The following is a 22,239-nucleotide window of genomic DNA, read 5'->3' as shown; positions in this document are numbered from 1 at the left end:
GCTTCCCCACTAATATAGCCACCCCCCTGTTTTTCGCATCCAGCCCCGAATGGAACACCTGCCCTACCCATCCTTTGCGCAACCTAACCTGATCTATCAGTTTCAGGTGCGTTTCCTGTAACATGACCACATCTGCTTTAAGTTTCTTAAGGTGTGCGAGTACTCGTGCCCTCTTTATCGGCCCGTTAAGCCCCCTCACGTTCCACGTGATCAGCCGAGTTGGGGGGCTTCCCACCCCCCCCCCCCTTGCCGGTTAGCCATCATCTTTTTCCAGCTTCTCGCCCAGTTCCCACGCGGCTGTATTTCTCCCAGACGGTGCCCCCCCGCCCATCCTTTCCCGTACCCACTCCCCCCTTTCCCCAGCAACCCAGTAATTCCACCCTCCCCCCCCCCGCTAGACCCCCCGCTAGCGTAATTACTCCCCCCATGTTGCTCCCAGAAGTCAGCAAACTCTGGCTGACCTCGGCTTCCCCCCGTGATCACGGCTCGCCCCGTGCGGCGCCCCCTCCTTCCTGCTTCTCTATTCCCGCCATAATTATCATAGCGCGGGAACCAAGCCCGCGCCTCTCCCTCGGCCCCGCCTCCCATGGCCAACGCCCCATCTCCTCTCCCTCCCCACCTCCCCCCATCACCACCTGTGGGAGAAAGAAAAGTTACCATACCGCAGGATTAATCATACAATCCCTCTTCGCCCCCCCCCCCCCACTCGTCCCACCACTTTGTCCAAACGTTCATTTTCGTAGTCCAATCATTCCAATTTTTCTTCTACAATAAAAGTCCACGCTTCATCCGCCGTCTCAAAGTAGTGGTGCCTCCCTTGATATGTGACCCACAGTCTTGCCGGTTGCAGCATTCCAAACTTTATCTTTTTTTTGTGAAGTACCGCTTTGGCCCGATTAAAGCTCGCCCTCCTTCTCGCCACCTCCGCACTCCAATCTTGATAGACGCGGATCACCGCGTTCTCCCATTTACTACACCGAGTTTTCTTCGCCCATCTAAGGACCATTTCTCTATCCTTAAAACGGAGAAATCTCACCACTATGGCTCTGGGAGCTTCTCCTGCTCTCGATCCTCGCACCATAACTCGGTATGCTCCCTCCACCTCCAACGGACCCGTCGGGGCCTCCACTCCCATTAACGAGTGCAGCATCGTGCTCACATATGCCCCGACGTCCGCCCCCTCCACACCTTCAGGAAGGCCAAGAATCCTCAAGTTGTTCCTCCTTGCGTTATTTTCCAGTGCCTCCAACCTCTCCACAGATCGTTTCTGGTGTGCCTCCTGTATCTCCGACTTCACCACCAGGCCCTGTATGTCGTTTTCATTCTCTGCTGCTTTCGCCTTCACGACCCGAAGCTCCTGCTCCTGGGTCTTTTGTTCCTCTTTCAGCCCTTCAATCGCCTGTAATATCGGGGCCAACAACTCTTTCTTCATTTCCTTTTTTATCTCCTCCACGCAGCGTTTCAAAAACTCTTGTTGTTCAGGGCCCCATATGAAACTGCCACCTTCCGACGCCATCTTGGTTTCTGCTTGCCTTCCTTGCCGTTGTTCCAAAGGATCCGCTGCAATCCGGCCACTTTCCTCTCCTTTTTCCATCCGTGTCCAGGGGGAACACCCTTCTGGTTTACCGCACGGTGTTTTCAGCCGTTAAAATTGCCGTTGGGGCTCCTATCAAGAGCCCAAAAGTCCGTTTCACAGGGAGCTGCCGAAACGTGCGACTCAGCTGGTCATCGCCGCACCCGGAAGTCCCAAGTTTCACATACTCGACGGACATAGGTCAGCCTATGTCCCTCCTGACCTGTTCGATCTATTCTGATTGGCTCACTTCCAATCCCTTTCTCTGGCCCCTATCAATGCAGCATCACTCTCATAGACACACCTCTTCCTGCTTTTTCCATGCGGTCTCAAATTCCTTTGTCCCTAACTGCAAGAATCAAAGTGGCTTATTTCTACATTACATTAACTAGTAACTCTAAAGTAACTATTTTATATCACATTCGTCATGCGTACCACTTTAAACTGGATCAGGCTGAGCCTGGCGCAAGACAAGGAGGAATTAACCCTGCCCAGGGCGTCAGCCCACAGGCCCTCATCGAGCTCCTCGCCCAGCTTCTCCTCCCACTTGCCCTTCAGCTCCTCCACCGAGGCTTCCTCCGCTTCCTGCAGCTCCTGGTATATCGCCCAGACCTTACCCTCTCCGACCCACACGCCCGAAATCACCCTGTCTTGGATCCTCCGGGCAGGCAGCAGTGGGAATTCCCCTACCTGCCTCCTCACAAACAACCTAACCTGCATATACCTGAAGGCATTTCCCGGGGGTAACCCAAATTTCTCCTCCAGTGCCCTCAGACTGGCAAAAGTCCCATCAATGAATAGGTCCCCCATCCTTTTGATTCCCGCCCGATGCCAACTTTGGAATCCGCCATCCATCCTGCCCGGTGCAAACCTATGGTTTCATAGATTTCATAGAATTTACAGTGCAGAAGGAGGCCATTCGGCCCATCGAGTCTGCACCGGCCCTCGGAAAGAGCAACCCACCCAAGGTCCACACCTCCACTCCATCCCCATAACCCAGCAACCCCACCCAACACTATGGGCAATTTTGGACACGAAGGGCAATTTAGCATGGCCAATCCACCTAACCTGCACATCTTTGGACTGTGGTTGTTCCGTATCGGGGACCAGATTGAGGCCCCCATCTCCCCCCTGTGCCGTCTCCACTGCCCCCAGATCCTCAATGTCGCCTCCACCACCGGGCTGGGCTCCAAGAACAGTCTCTTAACCCTCGGGGTCTTACTTGCCCACACATATCCCATAATGCCCTGCTCACTCGCTTGAAAAAGGCCTTAGGATTGAGAATAGGCAGGCACTGGAACATGACCAAGTACCTAGGGAGGGGCGTCATCTTAACGGACTGCACCTTGCCCGCCAGGGAGAGTGGCAACACGTCCCATCTCTTAACGTCCTCCCCATCTTGTCCACCAACCGCACCAAGTTGAGCTTATGCAAGACCCCCCAACTCTTGGCCACCTGGATACCCAAATACTGGAAACTCTTCTCCACACTCTTGAGCGGCAGCTCCTCCAACCTCTTCTCCTGACCCCTCGCATGCACCACAAAGAGCTCGTTCTTCCCAACGTTGAGCTTGTATCCTGAGAAGTCTCCAAACTCCTTAAGGGTCTGCATGACCTCTGCAATCCCCTCCACTGGATCTGCGATATACAAAAGCAGTCATCTACATATAATGAGATCCGATGCTCCTCCCCTCCCCGGACCAACCCCCTCCAGTTTCTAGACTACCTCAGCACCATGGCAAGCGGCTCAATCGCCAGGACAAACAGCAGGGGGGCACCCCTGTCTCGTCCCACAGTACAGTCTGAAGTACTCTGACCACAGCTGATTTGTCGATAGGCTCTCTACCGGGGCCCGGTATAACAATTTGACCCACCTTATGAACCCCTCCCCGAACCCAAACCTACCCAGCACTTCCCACAGGTACTCCCACTCCACCCGATCAAAGGCCTTCTCCACATCCATTGCCACCACCACTTCCGCCCCCTCCCCTCCTCCGAGGGCATCATGATCACATTCAGGAGCCTCCGCACATTTGCATTTAATTGCCTGCCCTTCACAAACCCCGTCTGGTCCTTGTGTATCACTCACGGGACACAATCCTCAATCCTAGTCGCCAGGACCTTCAGCAGCAACTTAAGAGTCCACATTGAGGAGCGAAATTGGCCTATACGAGCCACACTGCAGCGGGTCCTTGTCCCGCTTGAGGATAAGTGAGATCAGTGCCCGAGACATTGTCGGGGGAAGAATCCCTTCTTCCTTCGTCTCGGTGAAGGTTCTCACCAGCAACAGACCCAACAGTTCCACAAACTTCCCATAGAACTCGACCGGGAACCCATCCGGCCCCAGGGCCTTGGCCGCCTGCATACTCCCCAACCCCTTAACCAGCTCCTCCATCCCGACCGGGGCCCCCAAACCTTCGACCTGTCCCTCCTCCACCCTCGGGAACCTCAATTGGTCCAGGAACCGTCGCATCCCCCCCCCTCCCCCCCTCCGGGGGTTCTGACTTGTACAGGTTCCCGTAGAAATCCCTAAAGACCTCATTTATTTTGGCCGGACTCCTCACCGTGTTCCCCCCTCTGTCCCTGATTCCTCCAATCTCCCTCACCGCCTCCTTGCTATGTAGCTGATGCGCCAGCATCCGACTCGCCTTCTCCCCATACTCGTACGCTGTCACTGCACCATTCTCCACTGGGCCTCAGCTTTCCCCGTAGTCAGCAAATCAAACTCCGTTTGGAGGCTCCGGCGCTCCTTCAGCAGCCCCTCTTCAGGGGATTCAGCGTATCTCCTATCCACCCTCAGTAACTCCCCCACCAATCTCTCCCTCTCCATTCTCTCCCTCTTCTCCCTGCGAGCCCTGATTGAGATTAGCTCTCCCCTGATCATCGCCTCCCAGACCACACTCACCGATACCTCCCCATTATCACTGGCCTCGATGTACCTTTGAATGCACCCTCAGACCCACCCACAGACCTCCTCATCTGCCAGCAATCACATGCGCCACAGCGGGCGCCTGCCCCTCTCCTCCCCCAACTCCAGCTCCACCTGCCCCTCTCCTCCCCCAACTCCAGCTCCACCCAGTGCGGGGCGTGGTCCGGAATCGCTATTGCCGAGTACTCCGTCCCCTCTACTCTTGGGATCAATGCCCTACTCACCATGAGGAAGTCTATCCGTGAATAGGCCTTGTGCACATGAGAAAAGGAGAACTCTCTAGCCGCTGGCCTGGCAAACCTCCACGGGTCCACTGCCCCCATCTGATCCATAAACCCCCTCAGAACCTTGGCTGCAGCTGGCCTCTTGCCCGACCTCGACCTAGATTGATCCAGTGCCGGGTCTAGTACCGTATTGAAGTCCCCCCCACCATTATCAGATTATCGGGATCCCGCTCAGCATGCGCTTCATGAACCCTGCATCGTCCCAATTCGGGGCATTTCCATTCACCAGCAACACCCGGGCCCCCTGCAGTCTACCACTCACCATCATATCGCGTCCCCCTTTATCCGCCACAATACTCATCGCCTCAAAAGTCACCCGCTTGCTCACCAGGATCAAATTACTGTGTTATTGAAGACTGACGCTTGGCCTCCTCCACTACCCTGAACACCAAGTCCCCGAACATGAACAGTCTGATTAACCAGCTTATTCACACAGATCAGACCAACCCAGCCCACCCATTCTCAGTGCATCTGCTTTTCTCAGGCTCCCTTGTAACTCCATCCCTGTTCTCACTGCGCTGAGCTCAAGTGCGAACAAAGCATTTTTGTCTTCAGATTTTTATTGTGAGAGGTTAAACCTATCAGGAGACAATGAATAGGCCAGTCACTGTTCTCATCAAAACACAAGGCTTAGGGGCTAATGGAGGGCTGTAAATTATGAAAGATTTTGATACACATGGAGAATGTTTTCACTTGTAAGGGTAAGAGAAAAACTAGAGGCTATCAATGTGATAATCTAATCAGGAATTCAAGAGAAATTTCTTCCCCAGAGAGTGGTGGGAATGTGGAACTCGCTACCACAGGGATTGGTGGAGGTGAATAACATCGATATATTTATGGGGAAGCTGGATGAACACGAGGGAGAAATGAACAGACGGCTGCACTGATAGAGTCAGATGGGAACGCATGAGAGGAGGCTCAAGTGAAGTCTAAACACTGGCATGGATTGATTGGGCTGTTTCTATGTTGTATATTCAATGTAATTTCGCCTGGTATTGCCTTTAACTCTCACATAGTCGATTCCGGGTTAAAGTGAAACAGTTTCACTCCCAGAAAAACATTTCAGCTCATTGTTTCCAGCTGTTGTCCAATCGGTGCCTCTTGTCAGCCAGGTGTTCGTGTGAGGAGTCAAGGTATTCAATGCAACGACAAAGATCTTATGTACTTTGTACCAATATATCTTTGAAGAGCAGGTCTTTTTTTCAAATGGACTGGATTATTTAAATTTGAGGTTTTAATCAATTCTTTGAAGTGCTTGATTATCAGACAGTCGTATTCAAATCGGAGAGTTTGTTTTATACAAGACAAAGTAGGCACATGATCAGCACCCCATTCACCATCTCCACCATTGATACCCAGTGGCAGCAGTGTGTAGCAACTACAAGCGGCACAGTAGCACAGTGGTTAGCACCGTTGCTCACATCACCAGGGACCGACGTTTGATTCACGGCTTGGGTCATTGTCTGTGAGTAATCTGCACATTCTCGCTGTGTCTGCGTGGGTTTCCTCCGGGTGCTCCGGTTTCCTCCCACAAGTCCTCAAAGATGTGCTGTTAGGTGAATTGGACATTCTGAATTCTCCCTCAGTGTACCCGAACAGGTGCCAGTATGTGGCAACAAGGGGATTTTCCCAGTAACTTCATTGCAGTGTTATTGTAAGCCTACTTATGGCAATAATAATAAGATTATTATTATAATAAAGAATATTATTACCATCTCCCAACATTTATTTTCTAAGGGGCCTCTGTGGAGTTGAGGTTTCAATCAGATCAGCCGGGAACTTATTGAATGGAGGAGCAGGCTCGAGGGGCCGAGTGGCCTATTCCTGCTCTAATCCATATGTTATCACATCCTTTATAATAGATTGCAGCATTTTCCCTCCTACTGATGTCAGGCTAATGGGTCTGTGGTTTCCCGTTTTCTCTCCCTCCTTAAATATTGGGGTTACATTTACCACCTTCCAGAATCCATAGAATTTTAAAAGGTGACCACCAATATATCCACTATCTCTACAGCCACCTCTTTCAACACTCTGAGATGTAGAGCAGCAGCTTTTGGGGATTTATTAACTTTCAACCACGTTAATTTCTCCAGTACTACTTTTTCACTAATACTAATCTCTTTCAGTTCCTCGCACTCACTAGTCCCTTGGTTCGCTCGTGTTTTTAGGACAATTTCTGTATCTTCCTCCATGAAGCCAGACACACAGTGTTTAGTTTCTCTGCCATTTCCTTATTCCCCATTATAAACTCTCCTGTCTCTACCTGGAATGGACCCACATTGGTCTTTGCTAATCTTTTCTTTTCAGATTCCTACAGGAGCTTTTCGTGTTCTCCCCAGTTTGCTCTCATATTCTATTTTCTCTTTATCAGTTTCTTGTTCCTCCTTTGCTGAATTCTTAAAACAAGTTCCCAATCCTCAGGCTCACTACTATATTGTGTCCTCCATTGATCTAATGGAATCTTTAACTTTTCTTGTTAGCCACGATAGCTTCACTTTTGCGGTTTAATTTTTGCTTCTGAAAGGAATCTATATTTTATGTAAATAAAATGCAAGTGGTTGCCTGTCTATTGTCCATCGTCATACAAAGGACAACACAGGAACAGGCCCTTCAGCCCACCAAGCCTGCTCGGATCATGATGTCTGTCTAAACTAAAACCTTCTGTGCTTCCAGGGTCTGTATCCATCTATTCCCATCCTATTCATGTATTCGTCAAGATGCCTCTTAAACGTCACTATCATACCTGCTTCCACCACCTCCTCCGGCAGCGAGTTCCTGGCACTCACCACCCTCTGTGTAAAAAAACTTCCCTCGCACATCTCCTCTAAACTTTTCCCCTCGCACCTTAAATCTATGTCACCTGGGAATTGACTTTTCCAACCTGGCAAAAAGCTTCTGACTATCCACTCTGTCCGTGCCAGTCATAATTTTGTGAACTTTTATCAGGTCGTCCCTCAACCTCCGTCGCTCTAGTGAAAACAATCCGAGTTTATCCAACCTCTCCGGACAGCTAATATCCTCCAGGCCAGTCAACATTCTGGTAAACCTCCTCTGTACCCTCTCCAAAGCCTCCACATCCTTTTGGTAATGTGGTGACCAGAATTGTAGGCAATATTCCACGTGTGGCCTAACTAAGGTTCTGTACAGCTGCAGCATGAATTGCCAATTTTTATACTCAATGCCCTGACCAATGAAGACAAGCATGCCCCTCCCCACATTGAGAGCAGATGAATGGTCTCTCCCCAGAATTAACTCGCTAGTGTCTCCGTAGTTGGGACGGATCATTGAATGTCTCCCCTGCTCAGAGCAGGTGAGTGGCTTCTTCCAGGTGTGAACTCGCTAGTGTTCCCGCAGGGTGTATGGATATCTGAATCCCTTCTCTCACTAAGAGAAAAGCAGCTTCTTAGCTCCTTATCCACCTGCGTTGCCACTTTCAGTGATACGTTTATTGTAATTTCCCAATCTACCACAGACAACTTGCCCCTCATACCGTGACAGTCTCCTTCTGTGAGAAACACCCAGATAAATTCGTCAAAAGAACCATGTAACCACCATAGCCCATCTTCATGGCAACATGGCTGCTTTGGGGACTAAATATCTTCCAACGTGCAAACACCTTTTCATTCTGTGCTCCTCGTCAAACTTGGAACCAGGTAATCGCAACTCGCCTCAAAAATGGTCAGCCCACCGGAGGCAGAGGTGTTAGACCGGCCAGTCCAGCAGAAAGAAACCCTCCAATCATCACCATTCACCAGATGTCAGAATGAACAAAATGCAGTCCTGGATGTCAGTGAGAGCAGAAACAATAACAACGGAGCCAACATCTGTAAGTTGTGAACTTGTTGGAGTCACAACAGGTGTGATGAATCACAAAGCCCCTCCCACATTGGGAGCAGATGAATGGTCTCTCCCCAGAATTAACTCGCTAGTGTCTCCGTAGTTGGGACGGATCATTTTTTTTTTTTTTTTTTTTTTTTTTATAAATGTTTTATTGAAAATTTTTTCCCAAACAACAATTTTTCCCCTCTTACAAAGCAAACGCAACAATAACAATACAGAAATTTTAAACAATACACAAGTAACAAAACCCCTTTATCTTTGACCTAAACTAAACCCCCCTTCCCCCCCCCCCTCCCCCTGGGTTGCTGCTGCTGGTCATCTGTCTTCCCTCTAACGTTCCCCTAGGTAGTCGAGAAATGGCTGCCACCGCCTGGTGAACCCTTGAGCCGATCCTCTCAGGGCAAACTTTATCTGCTCCAGTTTAATGAACCCCGCCATATCATTTACCCAGGCCTCCAGTCCGGGGGGTTTCGCCTCCTTCCACATGAGTAGGATCCTGCGCCGGGCTACTAGGGACGCAAAGGCCACAACGTCGGCCTCTTTCGCCTCCTGCACTCCCGGCTCTTCCGCAACTCCAAATAGAGCTAACCCCCAGCCTGGTTTGACCCGGGCCTTCACCACCCGCGAAATCACTCCCGTCACTCCCTTCCAATACCCTTCCAGTGCCGGGCATGCCCAAAACATATGTGCGTGGTTTGCCGGGCTCCCGCCACACCTCCCACATTTGTCCTCCACTCCAAAGAACCTGCTCAATCTTGCTCCCGTTATGTGTGCTCTATGTAGCACCTTAAATTGAATCAGGCTAAGCCTGGCGCATGAGGAAGAGGAATTTACCCTGCTTAGGGCATCAGCCCACATACCCTCCTCTATCTCCTCCCCTAGTTCTTCTTCCCACTTTCCTTTTAGTTCGCCCACCGACTCCTCCCCCTCTTCCCTCATCTCTCGGTAAATCTCTGACACCTTGCCCTCTCCGACCCACACCCCTGAAAGCACCCTGTCCTGTATCCCCTGTGTCGGGAGCAATGGAAATTCCCTCACCTGTTGTCTAGTAAATGCCCTCACCTGCATATATCTCAAGAAATTTCCCCGGGGCAACTTATACTTTTCCTCCAATGCTCCCAAGCTCGCAAAAGTCCCATCTATAAATAAATCTCCCACCCTCCTAATTCCCAACTGGAACCAGCTCTGAAATCCTCCATCCATTCTTCCTGGGGCGAACCTATGGTTGTTCCTGATTGGGGACCCCACCAGGGCTCCCCGCACCCCTCTCTGTCGCCTCCACTGTCCCCAGATATTTAATGTTGCCGCCACCACCGGGTTCGTGGTAAACTTTTTAGGTGAGATCGGTAGCGGCGCCGTCACCAGCGCCTCTAAACTCGTCCCTTTACAGGACTTTCTCTCCAGTCTTTCCCACGCCGCTCCCTCACCCTCCATCATCCATTTACGTATCATTGCCACATTGGCGGCCCAATAGTAATCGCCCAAGTTCGGTAGTGCCAATCCTCCTCTGTCCCTACTACGCTGAAGGAACCCCCTCCTTACTCTCGGAACTTTCCCTGCCCACACGAAGCTCGTGATGCTCCTGTCTATTTTATTAAAAAAGGTCTTAGTGATTAGGATAGGGAGACATTGAAATACAAATAAGAACCTCGGGAGGACCATCATCTTAATTGCTTGCACCCTGCCCGCCAGCGATAGAGGCTGCATGTCCCACCTCTTGAAGTCCTCCTCCATTTGTTCTACCAACCGTGTCAGATTAAGTCTGTGCAAGGTTCCCCAGCTCCTAGCGATCTGAATCCCCAGGTATCGGAAGTTTCTTTCCACTTTCCTTAGAGGCAAGCCTTCTATCTCTCTACTCTGGTCCCCTGGATGTATCACAAATAATTCACTCTTCCCCATGTTTAGCCTATACCCCGAGAAATCCCCGAACCCCCTCAAAATTCGCATAACCTCTATCATTCCCCCCGCTGGGTCCGACACGTATAACAATAGGTCATCCGCATATAACGAGACTCGGTGTTCTTCTCCCCCTCTAATCACCCCTCTCCATTTCCTGGAGTCTCTCAACGCCATGGCCAGAGGTTCAATTGCCAACGCGAACAACAATGGAGACAGCGGGCATCCCTGTCTTGTTCCCCTATATAGTCGGAAATACTCCGATCTATGTCGACCTGTAACTACGCTTGCCGTTGGAGCCCCATAAAGAAGTCTAACCCAGCTAATAAACCCGTTCCCAAACCCAAACCTCCTTAACACTTCCCATAAATACTCCCACTCCACCCTATCAAATGCCTTCTCTGCGTCCATTGCCGCCACTATCTCTGCCTCCCCCTCCACTGGGGGCATCATTATCACCCCTAATAGTCGTCGCACGTTAACATTCAGTTGTCTCCCTTTTACGAACCCTGTCTGGTCTTCGTGCACCACCCCCGGGACACAGTCCTCTATCCTCGATGCCAGTACCTTTGCCAACAATTTGGCGTCCACGTTCAACAATGAAATGGGTCTATAGGACCCGCACTGCAACGGATCTTTATCCCTCTTCAAAATTAACGATATCGTCGCCTCCGACATCGTCGGGGGTAGAGTCCCCCCTTTCCTGGCCTCATTGAACGTCCTCACCATCAACGGGGCCAACAAGTCCACATATTTTCTGTAATACTCCACCGGGAACCCGTCTGGTCCTGGGGCCTTCCCTGTTTGCATGCTTCCCAGTCCCTTAATAACCTCGTCCACCCCAATCGGTGCCCCCAGGCCTACCACCCCCCGCTCCTCCACTTTCGGGAACCTCAATTGGTCCAGGAACTGCCGCATCCCCTCCTCTCCCTCTGGGGGTTGAGACCTATACAGTTCCTCATAGAAGGTCTTGAACACCTCATTTATCTTTCCTGCCCTTCGCACCGTGTCTCCCCTTTCGTCTCTAATTCCTCCTATTTCCCTCGCTGCTGCCCTCTTTCGCAATTGATGAGCCAACAGGCGACTCGCCTTTTCCCCATATTCATACCTCCTCCCCTGTGCCTTCCTCCACAGTACCTCCGCCTTTCTGGTGGTCAGAAGGTCAAATTCCGTCTGGAGTCGTCTCCTCTCCCTGTACAATTCCTCCTCCGGGGTCTCTGCAAATTCCCTATCCACCCTTAAAATCTCCCCCAGTAATCTTTCCCTTTCCTTGGCCTCTGTTTTCCTTTCGTGGGCCCCAATGGAGATCAGCTCTCCTCTGACCACCGCTTTTAGTGCTTCCCATACCACTCCCACCGGGACCTCGCCGTCGTCATTGACCTCCAGGTATCTCTCAATACACCCCCGCACTCTTGCACACACTCCCTCATCCGCCATCAGTCCCACATCTAATCGCCAGAGTGTTCTCTGCTCCCTTTCCTCTCCTAATTCCAGGTCCACCCAATGTGGGGCATGATCCGAAACCGCTATGGCTGAGTACTCAGCTTCTTCCACCCTAGAGATCAACGACCTTCCCAAAACAAAAAAATCTATCCGGGAGTACACTTTATGGACATGGGAGAAGAAGGAATACTCCCTAGCCCTAGGTCTAAGAAATCGCCATGGATCCACTCCCCCCATTTGGTCCATAAACCCCTTAAGTACCTTGGCCGCTGCCGGCCTTCTTCCGGTCCTTGAGCTGGATCTATCTAGCCCCGGGTCCAGCACCGTATTAAAGTCCCCTCCTAAAATCAAGTTTCCTACCTCCAGGTCCGGTATACGCCCCAGCATCCGTCTCATAAATCCCGCATCGTCCCAGTTTGGGGCATACACGTTAACCAACACGACCTCCATTCCGTCCAGCCTGCCACTCACCATTACATATCTACCTCCGCTATCTGCTACGATGTTCTTTGCTTCAAATGCGACCTGTTTCCCCACCAAAATGGCCACCCCTCTATTCTTTGCGTCCAGTCCTGAGTGGAACACCTGTCCCACCCATCCTTTCCTTAGCCTAACTTGGTCCGCCACCTTTAGGTGCGTCTCTTGGAGCATAACCACGTCTGCCCTTAGTCCTTTCAAATGCGCGAGCACTCGGGCCCTTTTTATCGGTCCGTTCAGGCCTCTCACGTTCCACGTGATCAGCCTCACTAGGGGGCTACCTGCCCCCCTCCCGTGTCGACTAGCCATTACCTTCTCTAGGCCAGTCCCATATCCCGCCTCCGCGCTCCCGCTCGCTCCCCCAGCGTCGCACACCATCCCCGCCCACCCACTCTTTAGCCATTTCCTTTTGGATTTCCGCAGCAGCAACCCAGTTGTCCCCCCCCCCCTTCTCCCTCCCTCCTCCCCTCCCCGCTAGATCTCTTTCTAGCTTGATTGCTCCCCCCATATTACTTCCGTAAGTCAGCTAACTTCAACTGACCCCGGCTACTCCTGCTCACTCCTCGACCCCCCCCATGTGGGGAACTCCCATCCGCCTTGCGCCTGTCTTCCCGCCTTATTCTTTCTGGTGCGGGAACATCCCTTTACCTGACCCGCCTCTTATGGCGCAGCTCCCTTTCCCCTCCCCCTCCCCTTCCCCATTCTCCAACTATGTCCCGTCTTTCCCCCCTCACCGGCGCCCACATTTCCCCAATGTCTCCCCCCTTCCCTGTTTACTTCTCAATTAACTTCCACCGTAACATTAACAATAACATTTCCTGCAGCATCAGTCCCTCAGTTCCGATCCAATTTCTCTTCTTTGATGAAGGTCCATGCTTCCTCCGCCGTCTCGAAATAATGGTGTCTCTCCTGATACGTGACCCATAGTCTTGCCGGCTGCAGCATCCCGAACTTCACCTTCCTTTTATGCAACACCTCTTTGGCTCGGTTGAAGCTCGCCCTCCTTCTCGCCACCTCCGCACTCCAATCCTGGTATACCCGTACCACTGCATTCTCCCATCTGCTACTCCGCACCTTTTTAGCCCATCTCAGGACCTCTTCTCTATCCTTAAGGCGGTAAAATCGCACGATTATGGCCCTGGGTGGTTCTCCCGCTTTTGGTCTTCTCGCCGGAATCCGATTTGCCCACTCCACCTCCAAGGGGCCCGTAGGGGCCTCAGCACCCATCAGTGAGCTCAGCATCGTACTTGCGTACGCTCCACAGTCCACTCCTTCCACACCCTCAGGGAGACCCAGTATCCGAAGGTTCTTCCTTCGCGCTCCATTTTCTAGGGCTTCGATCCTTTCAGTACACTTTTTATGAAGTGCCTCGTGCGTCTGTGTCTTAACCGCCAGGCCCAGGATCTCGTCCTCAATATCTGTCACCTTCTGCTCCACCACACGGAGCTCTGTCTCCTGGGTTTTTAATGTCTCATTGAGCCCCTCAATTGCCTGTAGCAACGGGGTCAGCACCTCCCTCTTCAGCAGCTCCACGCACCGTCTCACAATTTCATGCTCAGGCCCCCATGTCGCCTGCGCTTTCTCCGCCGCCATCTTGTACTTCTCTCTTTCTGACCCTTTGGTCGACGATTCCTCGCGCTGCAGCCGCCGCCGCCGGTTTTTTCCTCCTTCGTTTGGGGGGGACTCCCTTCTCACACGCCCCACACCGGGTTGCGTCGTCGAAAAATTCCCCGTTGGGGCTCTTAAAAGAGCCCGAAGGTCCGTCGGAGCTGGAGCCGCCGAAGCGTGCGGCTAGCTAGGCATCACCGCAACCGGAAGTCCCTTCAGTGGCCTTGATGAGGTCTTTTCACAGTTGTTCCCTCTGCTGCTAGAATTCACCTTTGATACAGGTCCTCAGGTCAGCTTGCAGCTTTAAGCTTGCCCTTCCCCCGCCTGCATGCTGGAAGAGGCCCTGTTTATCCTGTAGTTGCAGCCAAATCTTTCACTGTTTCTGCGTGTGTCTGGCAACCAAGAGACATACCCTTCCTGGGGGACACTGTCGGGGGAATATTGCCGCCTTCTTCCCACACCGGGAAATGTCAAACAAATGCCGTGGGGGCCCTGTAAAAGAGCCCAAAAGTCCGTTCCAAGCAGGAGCTGCCGAATGTGCGACCTAGCTCTGCATAGCCGCACCCGGCTTGGGACGGATCATTGAATGTCTCCCCTGCTCAGAGCAGGTGAATGGCTTCTTCCAGGTGTTCCTGCTCGTGTTCCTGCAGGGTGTATGGATATCTGAATCCCTTCTCTCACTAAGAGCAGGTTAACGCCTTCTGCCCAGTGTGAACTCGCTGGTGTCTCTGTAGGTTGGATAACCGAGTGAATCCCTTCTCACACTGAGAGCAAGTGAACGGCCTCTCCCCAGTGTGAACTCGCTGGTGTGTCTTCAGGTTGGATAACTGAGTGAATCCCTTATCACACACAGTGCAGGTAAACGGCCTCTCCCTGGTGTGAACTCGCTGATGTATCCCCAGGCTCTTTAAAGTAGTGAATCTATTCTCACACTGAGAGCAGGCGAACGGTCTCTCCTCAGTGTGAACTTGCTGGTGTCTCTGCAGGCTCAATAAAGTAGTGAATCCCTTCTCACACTGAGAGCAGGTGAACGGCCTCTCCCCAGTGTGAATTCGCTGGTGCGTCAGCAGGCTCGATGAAGTTGTGAATCCTTTCTCACACTGAGAGCAGGTGAACGGCTTCTCCGCAGTGTGAACTCGCTGGTGTATCTTCAGGCTGGATAACTCAGTGAATCCCTTCCTACACTGAGAGCAGGTGAAGGGCTTCTCCCCAGAGTGAACTCGCTGGTGTCTCTTCAGGCTGGATAACTCAGTGAATCCCTTCACACACTGAGAGCAGGTGAACGGTCTCTCCCCAGTGTGACTGCGTCGATGAGTTTCCAGCTCTGATGGAGATCTGTATCCCATCCCACAGTCCCCACATTTCCACGGTTTCTCCATGTTTTGGGTCTCCTCGAGTCTCTTCAGGTTGGACAATCAGTTGAAGCTTCATCCACACACAGAACACGTGTATGGTCTCTCCCCGCTGTGAATGGTTTGATGTTTTTTCAGGCTGTGTAACAGGTTAAATCTCTTTCCACAGTCAGTGCTCTGGAACACTCTCACGCGGGTGTGTGTGTCTCGGTGCTTTTCCAGTCACATTGATATTTAAAATGTTCTGATGCTGACAGATTGGGCAAACATTTCTCCTTCTAGATTCAAGGGCCGATGATACTCAGATCCCAAGGTATCGAGTGACTCTGTAAGACCGAGACGTGACAATTGAGATTTCTGTCTGTAATTCCTCCTCTTGTAATATCTGTAAAAGGAGTTTACAAAAGTCAACACTCAGTACAGGATAGAAATTCAGAACAGAGAATTCTAGTGTCTATGGAACATTCCTTCCTCTCATTCCCCAATAACTCATCTCCAGGGAGTAGACTCGGAGGGGCAGGGTATCGGAGCAGTGACTGTAGGAAGGATGAGCTAGCTGACCACTGCACCCTGGTACAGGAGGCCATTCAAGCGGGGGGAGGAAGTGGTAGTTGTCGGGGATTCTATAATTATGGGAACTAATAACATCCTTTGTAAACAGGACCGAGAGTCCCACATGGTATGTTGCCTGCCCGGTGCCAGGGTGAGGGGCATCTCTAACCGGCTTGAAAGGATATTGGAGAGGGAGGGGGAGGATCCAGTTGTTGTGGTCCACATTGGGACAAACAATATCGGCAAGACTAGGAAAGAGGGCCTGTTTGGGAATATTAGGAACTAGGAACAGAATTAAAGAACAGGTCCCAAGGATTATAATCTCTGGATTATTCCCTGAGCCACGTGCAAATTGGCATAGGGATGAGAAAATTAGGGAAGTAAACACGTGGCTAAAGGAGTGGTGCAGGAAAGAGGGGTTCCATTTCATGGGGCACTGGCATCAGTATTGGGACAGGAGGGATCTGTACCGTTGGGACGGTCTCCACCTGAACCGATCTGGGACCAGTGTCCTCGTGGAAAGGATAAATAGGGAGGTCAGAAGGACTTTAAACTAATAAATGGAGGGGGAGAGGAAGGCCTCAGGGGAACTCAATACAGTTCCAAAAACAAAGTAGCAGGACAGTCTGGACTGGACAAATATACCGGTTATAAAGTTTACAGGAGGGACAGAGAATATGGCAGAGGGGGTGGAGTAGCCTTACTGATTAGAAATACTATCACCTCAATGGTGAGGATTGGATTGGTTTATTGTCACGTGTACCGAGATACAGTGAAAAGTACTGATCTGCGTACAGTTCAGACAGATCATTCCATACATGAGAATACACAGGGCAAACATCAATACACAATGTAAATACATAGACACAGGCATCGGGTGAAGCATACAGGAGTGTAGCACTACTCAGTGGAGGAGGTGTGTGAAGAGATCAGGTCAGTCCATAAGAGGGTCGATTAGGAGTCTGGTAACAGCGGAGAAGAAGATGTTTTTGAATCTGTGAGAACATACAGTGCAGAAGGAGGCCATTCAGCCCATCGAGTCTGCACTGACCCACTTAAGCCCTCACTTCCACCCTATCCCCATAACGCAATAACACCTCCTAATCTTTTTGGTCACTAAGGGCAATTTATCACGTCTTTGGACGTGGTCTCAGACTTTTGTATCTCCTGCCCGATGGAAGAAGTTGGAAGTGTGAACAAGCTGGGTGGGAGGGGTCTTTGATTATGCTGCCCTCTATCCCAAAGCAGCGGGAGGTGTCGACAGAGTCAATGGATGGGAGGCGGGTTCGCGTGGTGGACTGGGCGCGTTCACGACTCTCTGTCATTCCTTACAGTCTTGGACCGAGCAGTTGCCATACCAGGCTGTGATGCTGCCCGGTAGGATACTTTCTATGGTGCATCTGTAAAAGTTGGTAAGGGTCAATGTGGACATGCCAAATTTCCTTAGTTTCCTGAAAAAGTATAGGCGCTGTTGTGCTTTCTTGGTCGTCGTGCTGACGTGGGTAGACCAGGACAGATTGTTGGGGATGTGCACACCTCGGAATTTGAAGCTGTCGGAGTCCTTGTTGTCGAGATGCTCCAGGTGAGTGTAGCACCAGGGAGATGGTGTCTGCTGTGGAGGATATAATGAGGGGAAGGATCCAGCAGAGACCATGGATTCTCTGTCGGTGGGATCCTCCGCTTCGCTGGCAGCGTGCTCACGCCAACGGACTTCCCAACGGCATGGGGGTGCCCTCAACGGGAAACCCCATTGGCCGGCTGCTGGGACGGAGATTCCTGCCCCACATGTAATGGGTGTTGTGTATCGACCGTCTGGTTAGCTCGGAGGTGCTAGATTGTATAAAGGCAGAAATTAGGCAAGTGTGTAGCAAAGGCAGAGGAGTATTAATGGGGGATTATAACTGACACACAGATTGGGAGAGGCAGACAAGCACCTGTCAGAAAGGGAGTGAATTTCTGGAATGGGGTCAGGGATAATTTCCTGCAGCAATATGTTCCAGATGTAACAAGGGGACGGGCAATATTAGATTTAGTTATGAGTAATGAGCCCAATTTAATTAGTAGCCTAACTGTGCACGAACATTTATCAAATAGTGATCACAACATGATTGAATTCAGTGTAGTGTTTGAAAGTGAAAAGCACGTTACAGACAGTAAAATGTTAGACTTGGGTAAGGCTGACGTTAACGGGATGAGACAGAGACTGTCCACGATAAACTGGGGAGATCTGTTAATGGGTCAAACAACTGAGGATCAGTGGAGAATATTTAAAGAAACATTTTACGAGATACAGAGCAAGTATATACCCCTGAGAGGAAAAGGCTCCACTTAACAAAAGAAAAACAGCCATGGACAAATAAGGAAATTAGGGACAGCTTAAAACTAAAAGAAAGAGCGCACAAAAATACAAGACACAGGACAGATCCGGACGAATAGGATAGGTACAAGGACCAGCAAAGGGTCACAAAGCAGCTTGTAAGAGCGACTAGAAGGGATTATGAAAGGAAACTTGCAAGGGACATCAATATCAATGAGAAGAAATGTTTAGTTATATAAAGGGAAAGCGGGTGGTGAAGAGCAATGTAGGCCCAGTAAAAGCTGAAAATGGAGATATTGTCAGTGATAATGGGGGAATGGCAGACACGATGGAGAATTACTTTGCCTCAGTATTTACAGTTGAAAAGTGGATAACTTGCCAGAAGTCCCAAAAAAATTAATAGTCGATAGAGGACAGGGACTTAATACAATTAGCATAACTGTACCATCACTAACTAGGAAACTAATGGAACTGAAGAGCGACAAATCCCCAGGACCTGACGGTTTCCATCCGAGGGTGTTAAAGGAAGTCGGGGAGCACATTGTAGATGCCCCAACGATAATTGTCCAGAGTTTCCTAGATTCAGGAGTTGTCCCTCTGGATTGGAAAATTGCACTTTCTGAAGTGCGGATACACCAACGAGTTCACATTGGGGAGAGGCTATTCACCTGCTTTTAGTGTGGGAAGGGATTCACTTTCTAAGAAGGGTGAAAGGGGAAAAACAGGGAATTACTGACCAGTTAGCCAAACACGACATTGTAGCACAATGGTTAGCACTGTTGCTACACAGCCCCAGGGACCCAGGTGCGATTCCCGGCTTAGGTCACTGTCTATGTGGAGTCTGCACGTTCTCCGTGTTTGCGTGGGTGTTATCCTGGTGCTCCCACAAGTCCCCAAAAGACGAGCTGTTAGGTGAATCAGTCCCTCAGTGTTAGTGTAAGCCTACTTTTGAGACTAATAAAGATTATTATGAACATCTATGGTGGGGAAACTGCTGGAATGTATAATCAGGGATGGGGTAACTGAACACTTTGAAAAACTTTGTTCGATCAGGGACAGCCAGCCTGACTTATTTTACTGAATTTTTTGAGAAGGTGACTAGGGTAGAGGACAGGGGAATGTTTATGGATGTCATTGATACGGACTCCCAGAACGCATTTGATAAACTCCCACACAAGAGACTGTTCGCTAAGGTGGAAGCTCTCGGAGTTGAGGGCAAATTATTGACACGGTTAGGAAATTGGTTGAGGGGCAGGAGAGTGCAGGGATATGGGTATTTAATACGGGACAATGAAGAGTATAACACCAAGTTGTAGACAAACAAAACTTATTTTATTTAACATTAACTATATACACAGCTCCAGTTGCTGAGTTAGGAGAGATTCCTCAAATTCGACCTGTTGCACTTTTCAGGATTAAATTCAATTTGCCACTGTTCTGCCATCGAACCAGCCCGTCCATATCATCCTGTAATCTGAGGCGTTCCTCACCATTTCCCACACCCCCAATTTTTGTGTCATCTGCGATCTTATCAGATCTCCAACATTCACATTCAGATCATTGATGTACGCTCCGAACAACATGGAACCCAACACCGATCGCAGTGGGCAGCACGGTAGCATTGTGGATAGCACAATTGCTTCACAGCTCCAGGATCCCAGGTTCGATTCCGGCTTGGGTCACTGTCTGTGCGGAGTCTGCACATCCTCCCAGTGTGTGCGTGGGTTTCCTCCGGGTGCTCTGGTTTCCTCCCACAGTCCAAAGATGTGCAGGTTAGGTGGATTGACCATGATAAATTGCCCTTAGTGTTGGGTGGGGTTACTGGGTTATGGGGATAAGGTGGAGGTGTTGACCTTACGTAGGTGCTCTTTCCAAGAGTCGGTGCAGACTCGATGGGCCGAATGGCCTTCTTCTACACTGTAAATTCTATGATAATTCTATGATATGGAACACCACTGGACACAGGCTTCCAGTCACAAAGACAATCTTTGACCATCTCCCTCTGCCTGCTGCCAGGAAGCCAATTTTGGTGTCAATTTGCCCTGGATCCCATCTTGACCAGTCCCCCATGTGAGACCTTGTCACAAACCTTACTAAAGTCTAAATAGGCTACATGTGGGCGGCACGGAAGCACAGTGGGTAGCACTGTTGCTCCATGGTTCCAGGTACGATTCCCGGCATGAGTCAGTCTGTATGGAGTCCGCACGTTCTCCCCGCGTCTGCGTGGGTTTTTCCGGGTGCTCTGCGTTCCTCCCACAAGTCCCGAAAGACTTGCTTGTTAGGTAAATTGGACATTCTGAATTCTCCCTCTGTGTACCCAAACAGGCACCGGAATGTGGTGACTAAGGGATTTTCACAGTAACTTCATTGCAGTGTTAATGTAAACCTACTTGTGACAAAAGATATTATCAACTGCACTACACTCAACTACACACTTAGTCACCTCCTCAGAAAATTCAAATGAAATAGGATCCACAGAATCCTTCTGCACCGACCCTCCGATAGAGCATGCTACCCAGGTCCACTCCCCCTCTCTATCCCCTTAAACCCACCTACCTTTTGGACACTAAGGGGCAATTGTTCATGGCCAATCCACCTATCCTGCACATCTTTGGACTGTGGGAGGAAACTGGAGCACCCGGAGGACACCCGCGCAGACGCGGGGAGAACGAGCAAAATCCACACAATGTAGACCATAGATCTCTTCCTTTCCAATCCCCCACCGTCTTCCTTCAAACCAAATTTCTCCTTCTGATTTCCTGCTTTCAGTGACCCAAAACTTAAGAGTCATAGAGTTTTACAGCACAGAAAGATGCCCTTCGGCCCATCGTGAAAATGCTGCCTGTTCAGCCACAGCAGGTCAAAGATGAAAAGAGAGAGCAACAGCTCAGCACTTCATGAAGACAGGTAGCCATTTGATCTGTCCCTCACTGGCACCAGCTCAGATACAACACTGCACAAACTTAGCAGCCACAATAGAGTTGGGATCAGCTGTGGTGAAACACTGGACCTGGATCCAGATCAGGGTGAAATATAGTTTGCTTGCCAGTTCATTGGATGGTGAGGTCAGAGATGGGTTCTGCTATGGGTGTACTCAGACGAAGATTTTAAGAGGCACTGATGAGGGTGAACATTGAGATGCTGGGTGGATTGTCTGGCTTGTCAGACAGTCAGTCCCCTTCACTGTCAAGCAGCATGTAGAGGTCTGACTTCAAGTCTCCAAATTGGCAGAGGACATTGTGCAGAACGTGCCCTGTCCACAGCCTCTGCTCCATCTCCTTGTTCTGGTGCAGAACCAGAGGCACTGCTATTGCTGCTCAGAAACCTATTCCAGCCTTTGTTTGGGTTGGTCTTTATAAGACATAATCTCCCTTTGACAAAGCCATGCTGACTATCCTTGATTAATTCTTGCCTCCGCAACAGAGATTAATTCTGTCCCTCAGAATATTTATTTCCTGACCACTCACGTTAAACTCACTGGTCTGTAATCTCCTGGATTTCCCCTACTTCTGTTCTTGAATAATGGAACCACATTATCTGTCCTCCTTCCTCTGGCACTGCTCCTGTGACCAGAGATTTGAAAATTATTCTCAGAGCCTCTGCAATCTCCTCTCTTGCGGCCCACAGCAGCCTGGGAAACATTTCATCTGGGACTGAGGATTTAAACAAGTCACCATGTGAAGGTGAGAATGAGAACATAAATTTAATGGGTAGAAACGAAAGTGTTTTACTTACAGGAGTTAGAGGAAGTTTCAGTCTATGTGAATCTGGAGGAACAGCAGTTTTGCTGGGCAGACAGTGAAGGAACCACCATGCAGCCATTGACATAGGCTCCAGATTCCGATTGGCTGGAGGATCAGCGCCCATGCAGTCCTCCACAAGTTCCTATTGGCCAATCTCCCTCGTGGCGACAATGAGGGGGCGGAGTTCGACCCACGTATTTGACCTTCCGACGCTGAGCTGTTGTCC

General features: G+C 50.4%; 1 protein-coding gene across 1 annotated transcript; it reads right to left on the bottom strand.

Moving 5' to 3' along the window:
* Window positions 1-14,131: 14,131 nt before the first annotated feature.
* LOC140420326 (uncharacterized) lies at window positions 14,132-21,906 on the bottom strand. The gene is made up of 2 exons (XM_072504350.1): window positions 21,738-21,906; window positions 14,132-15,786 (listed from the first exon to the last, which is right to left on the bottom strand). The coding sequence occupies exon 2, from the start codon at window positions 15,426-15,428 to the stop codon at window positions 14,730-14,732; it is 699 nt and encodes a 232-aa protein (XP_072360451.1). The 5' UTR covers window positions 15,429-15,786; window positions 21,738-21,906; the 3' UTR covers window positions 14,132-14,729.
* Between the last annotated feature and the right edge of the window lie 333 nt (window positions 21,907-22,239).

This window comes from Scyliorhinus torazame, chromosome 5 (genome assembly GCF_047496885.1).
Source record: "Scyliorhinus torazame isolate Kashiwa2021f chromosome 5, sScyTor2.1, whole genome shotgun sequence".
In the NCBI taxonomy this organism is placed as follows: Eukaryota; Metazoa; Chordata; class Chondrichthyes; order Carcharhiniformes; family Scyliorhinidae; genus Scyliorhinus; species Scyliorhinus torazame.
The sequence above is the reverse complement of the archived record's forward strand: the minus strand, read 5'-3'. Positions and strand labels throughout refer to the sequence as shown.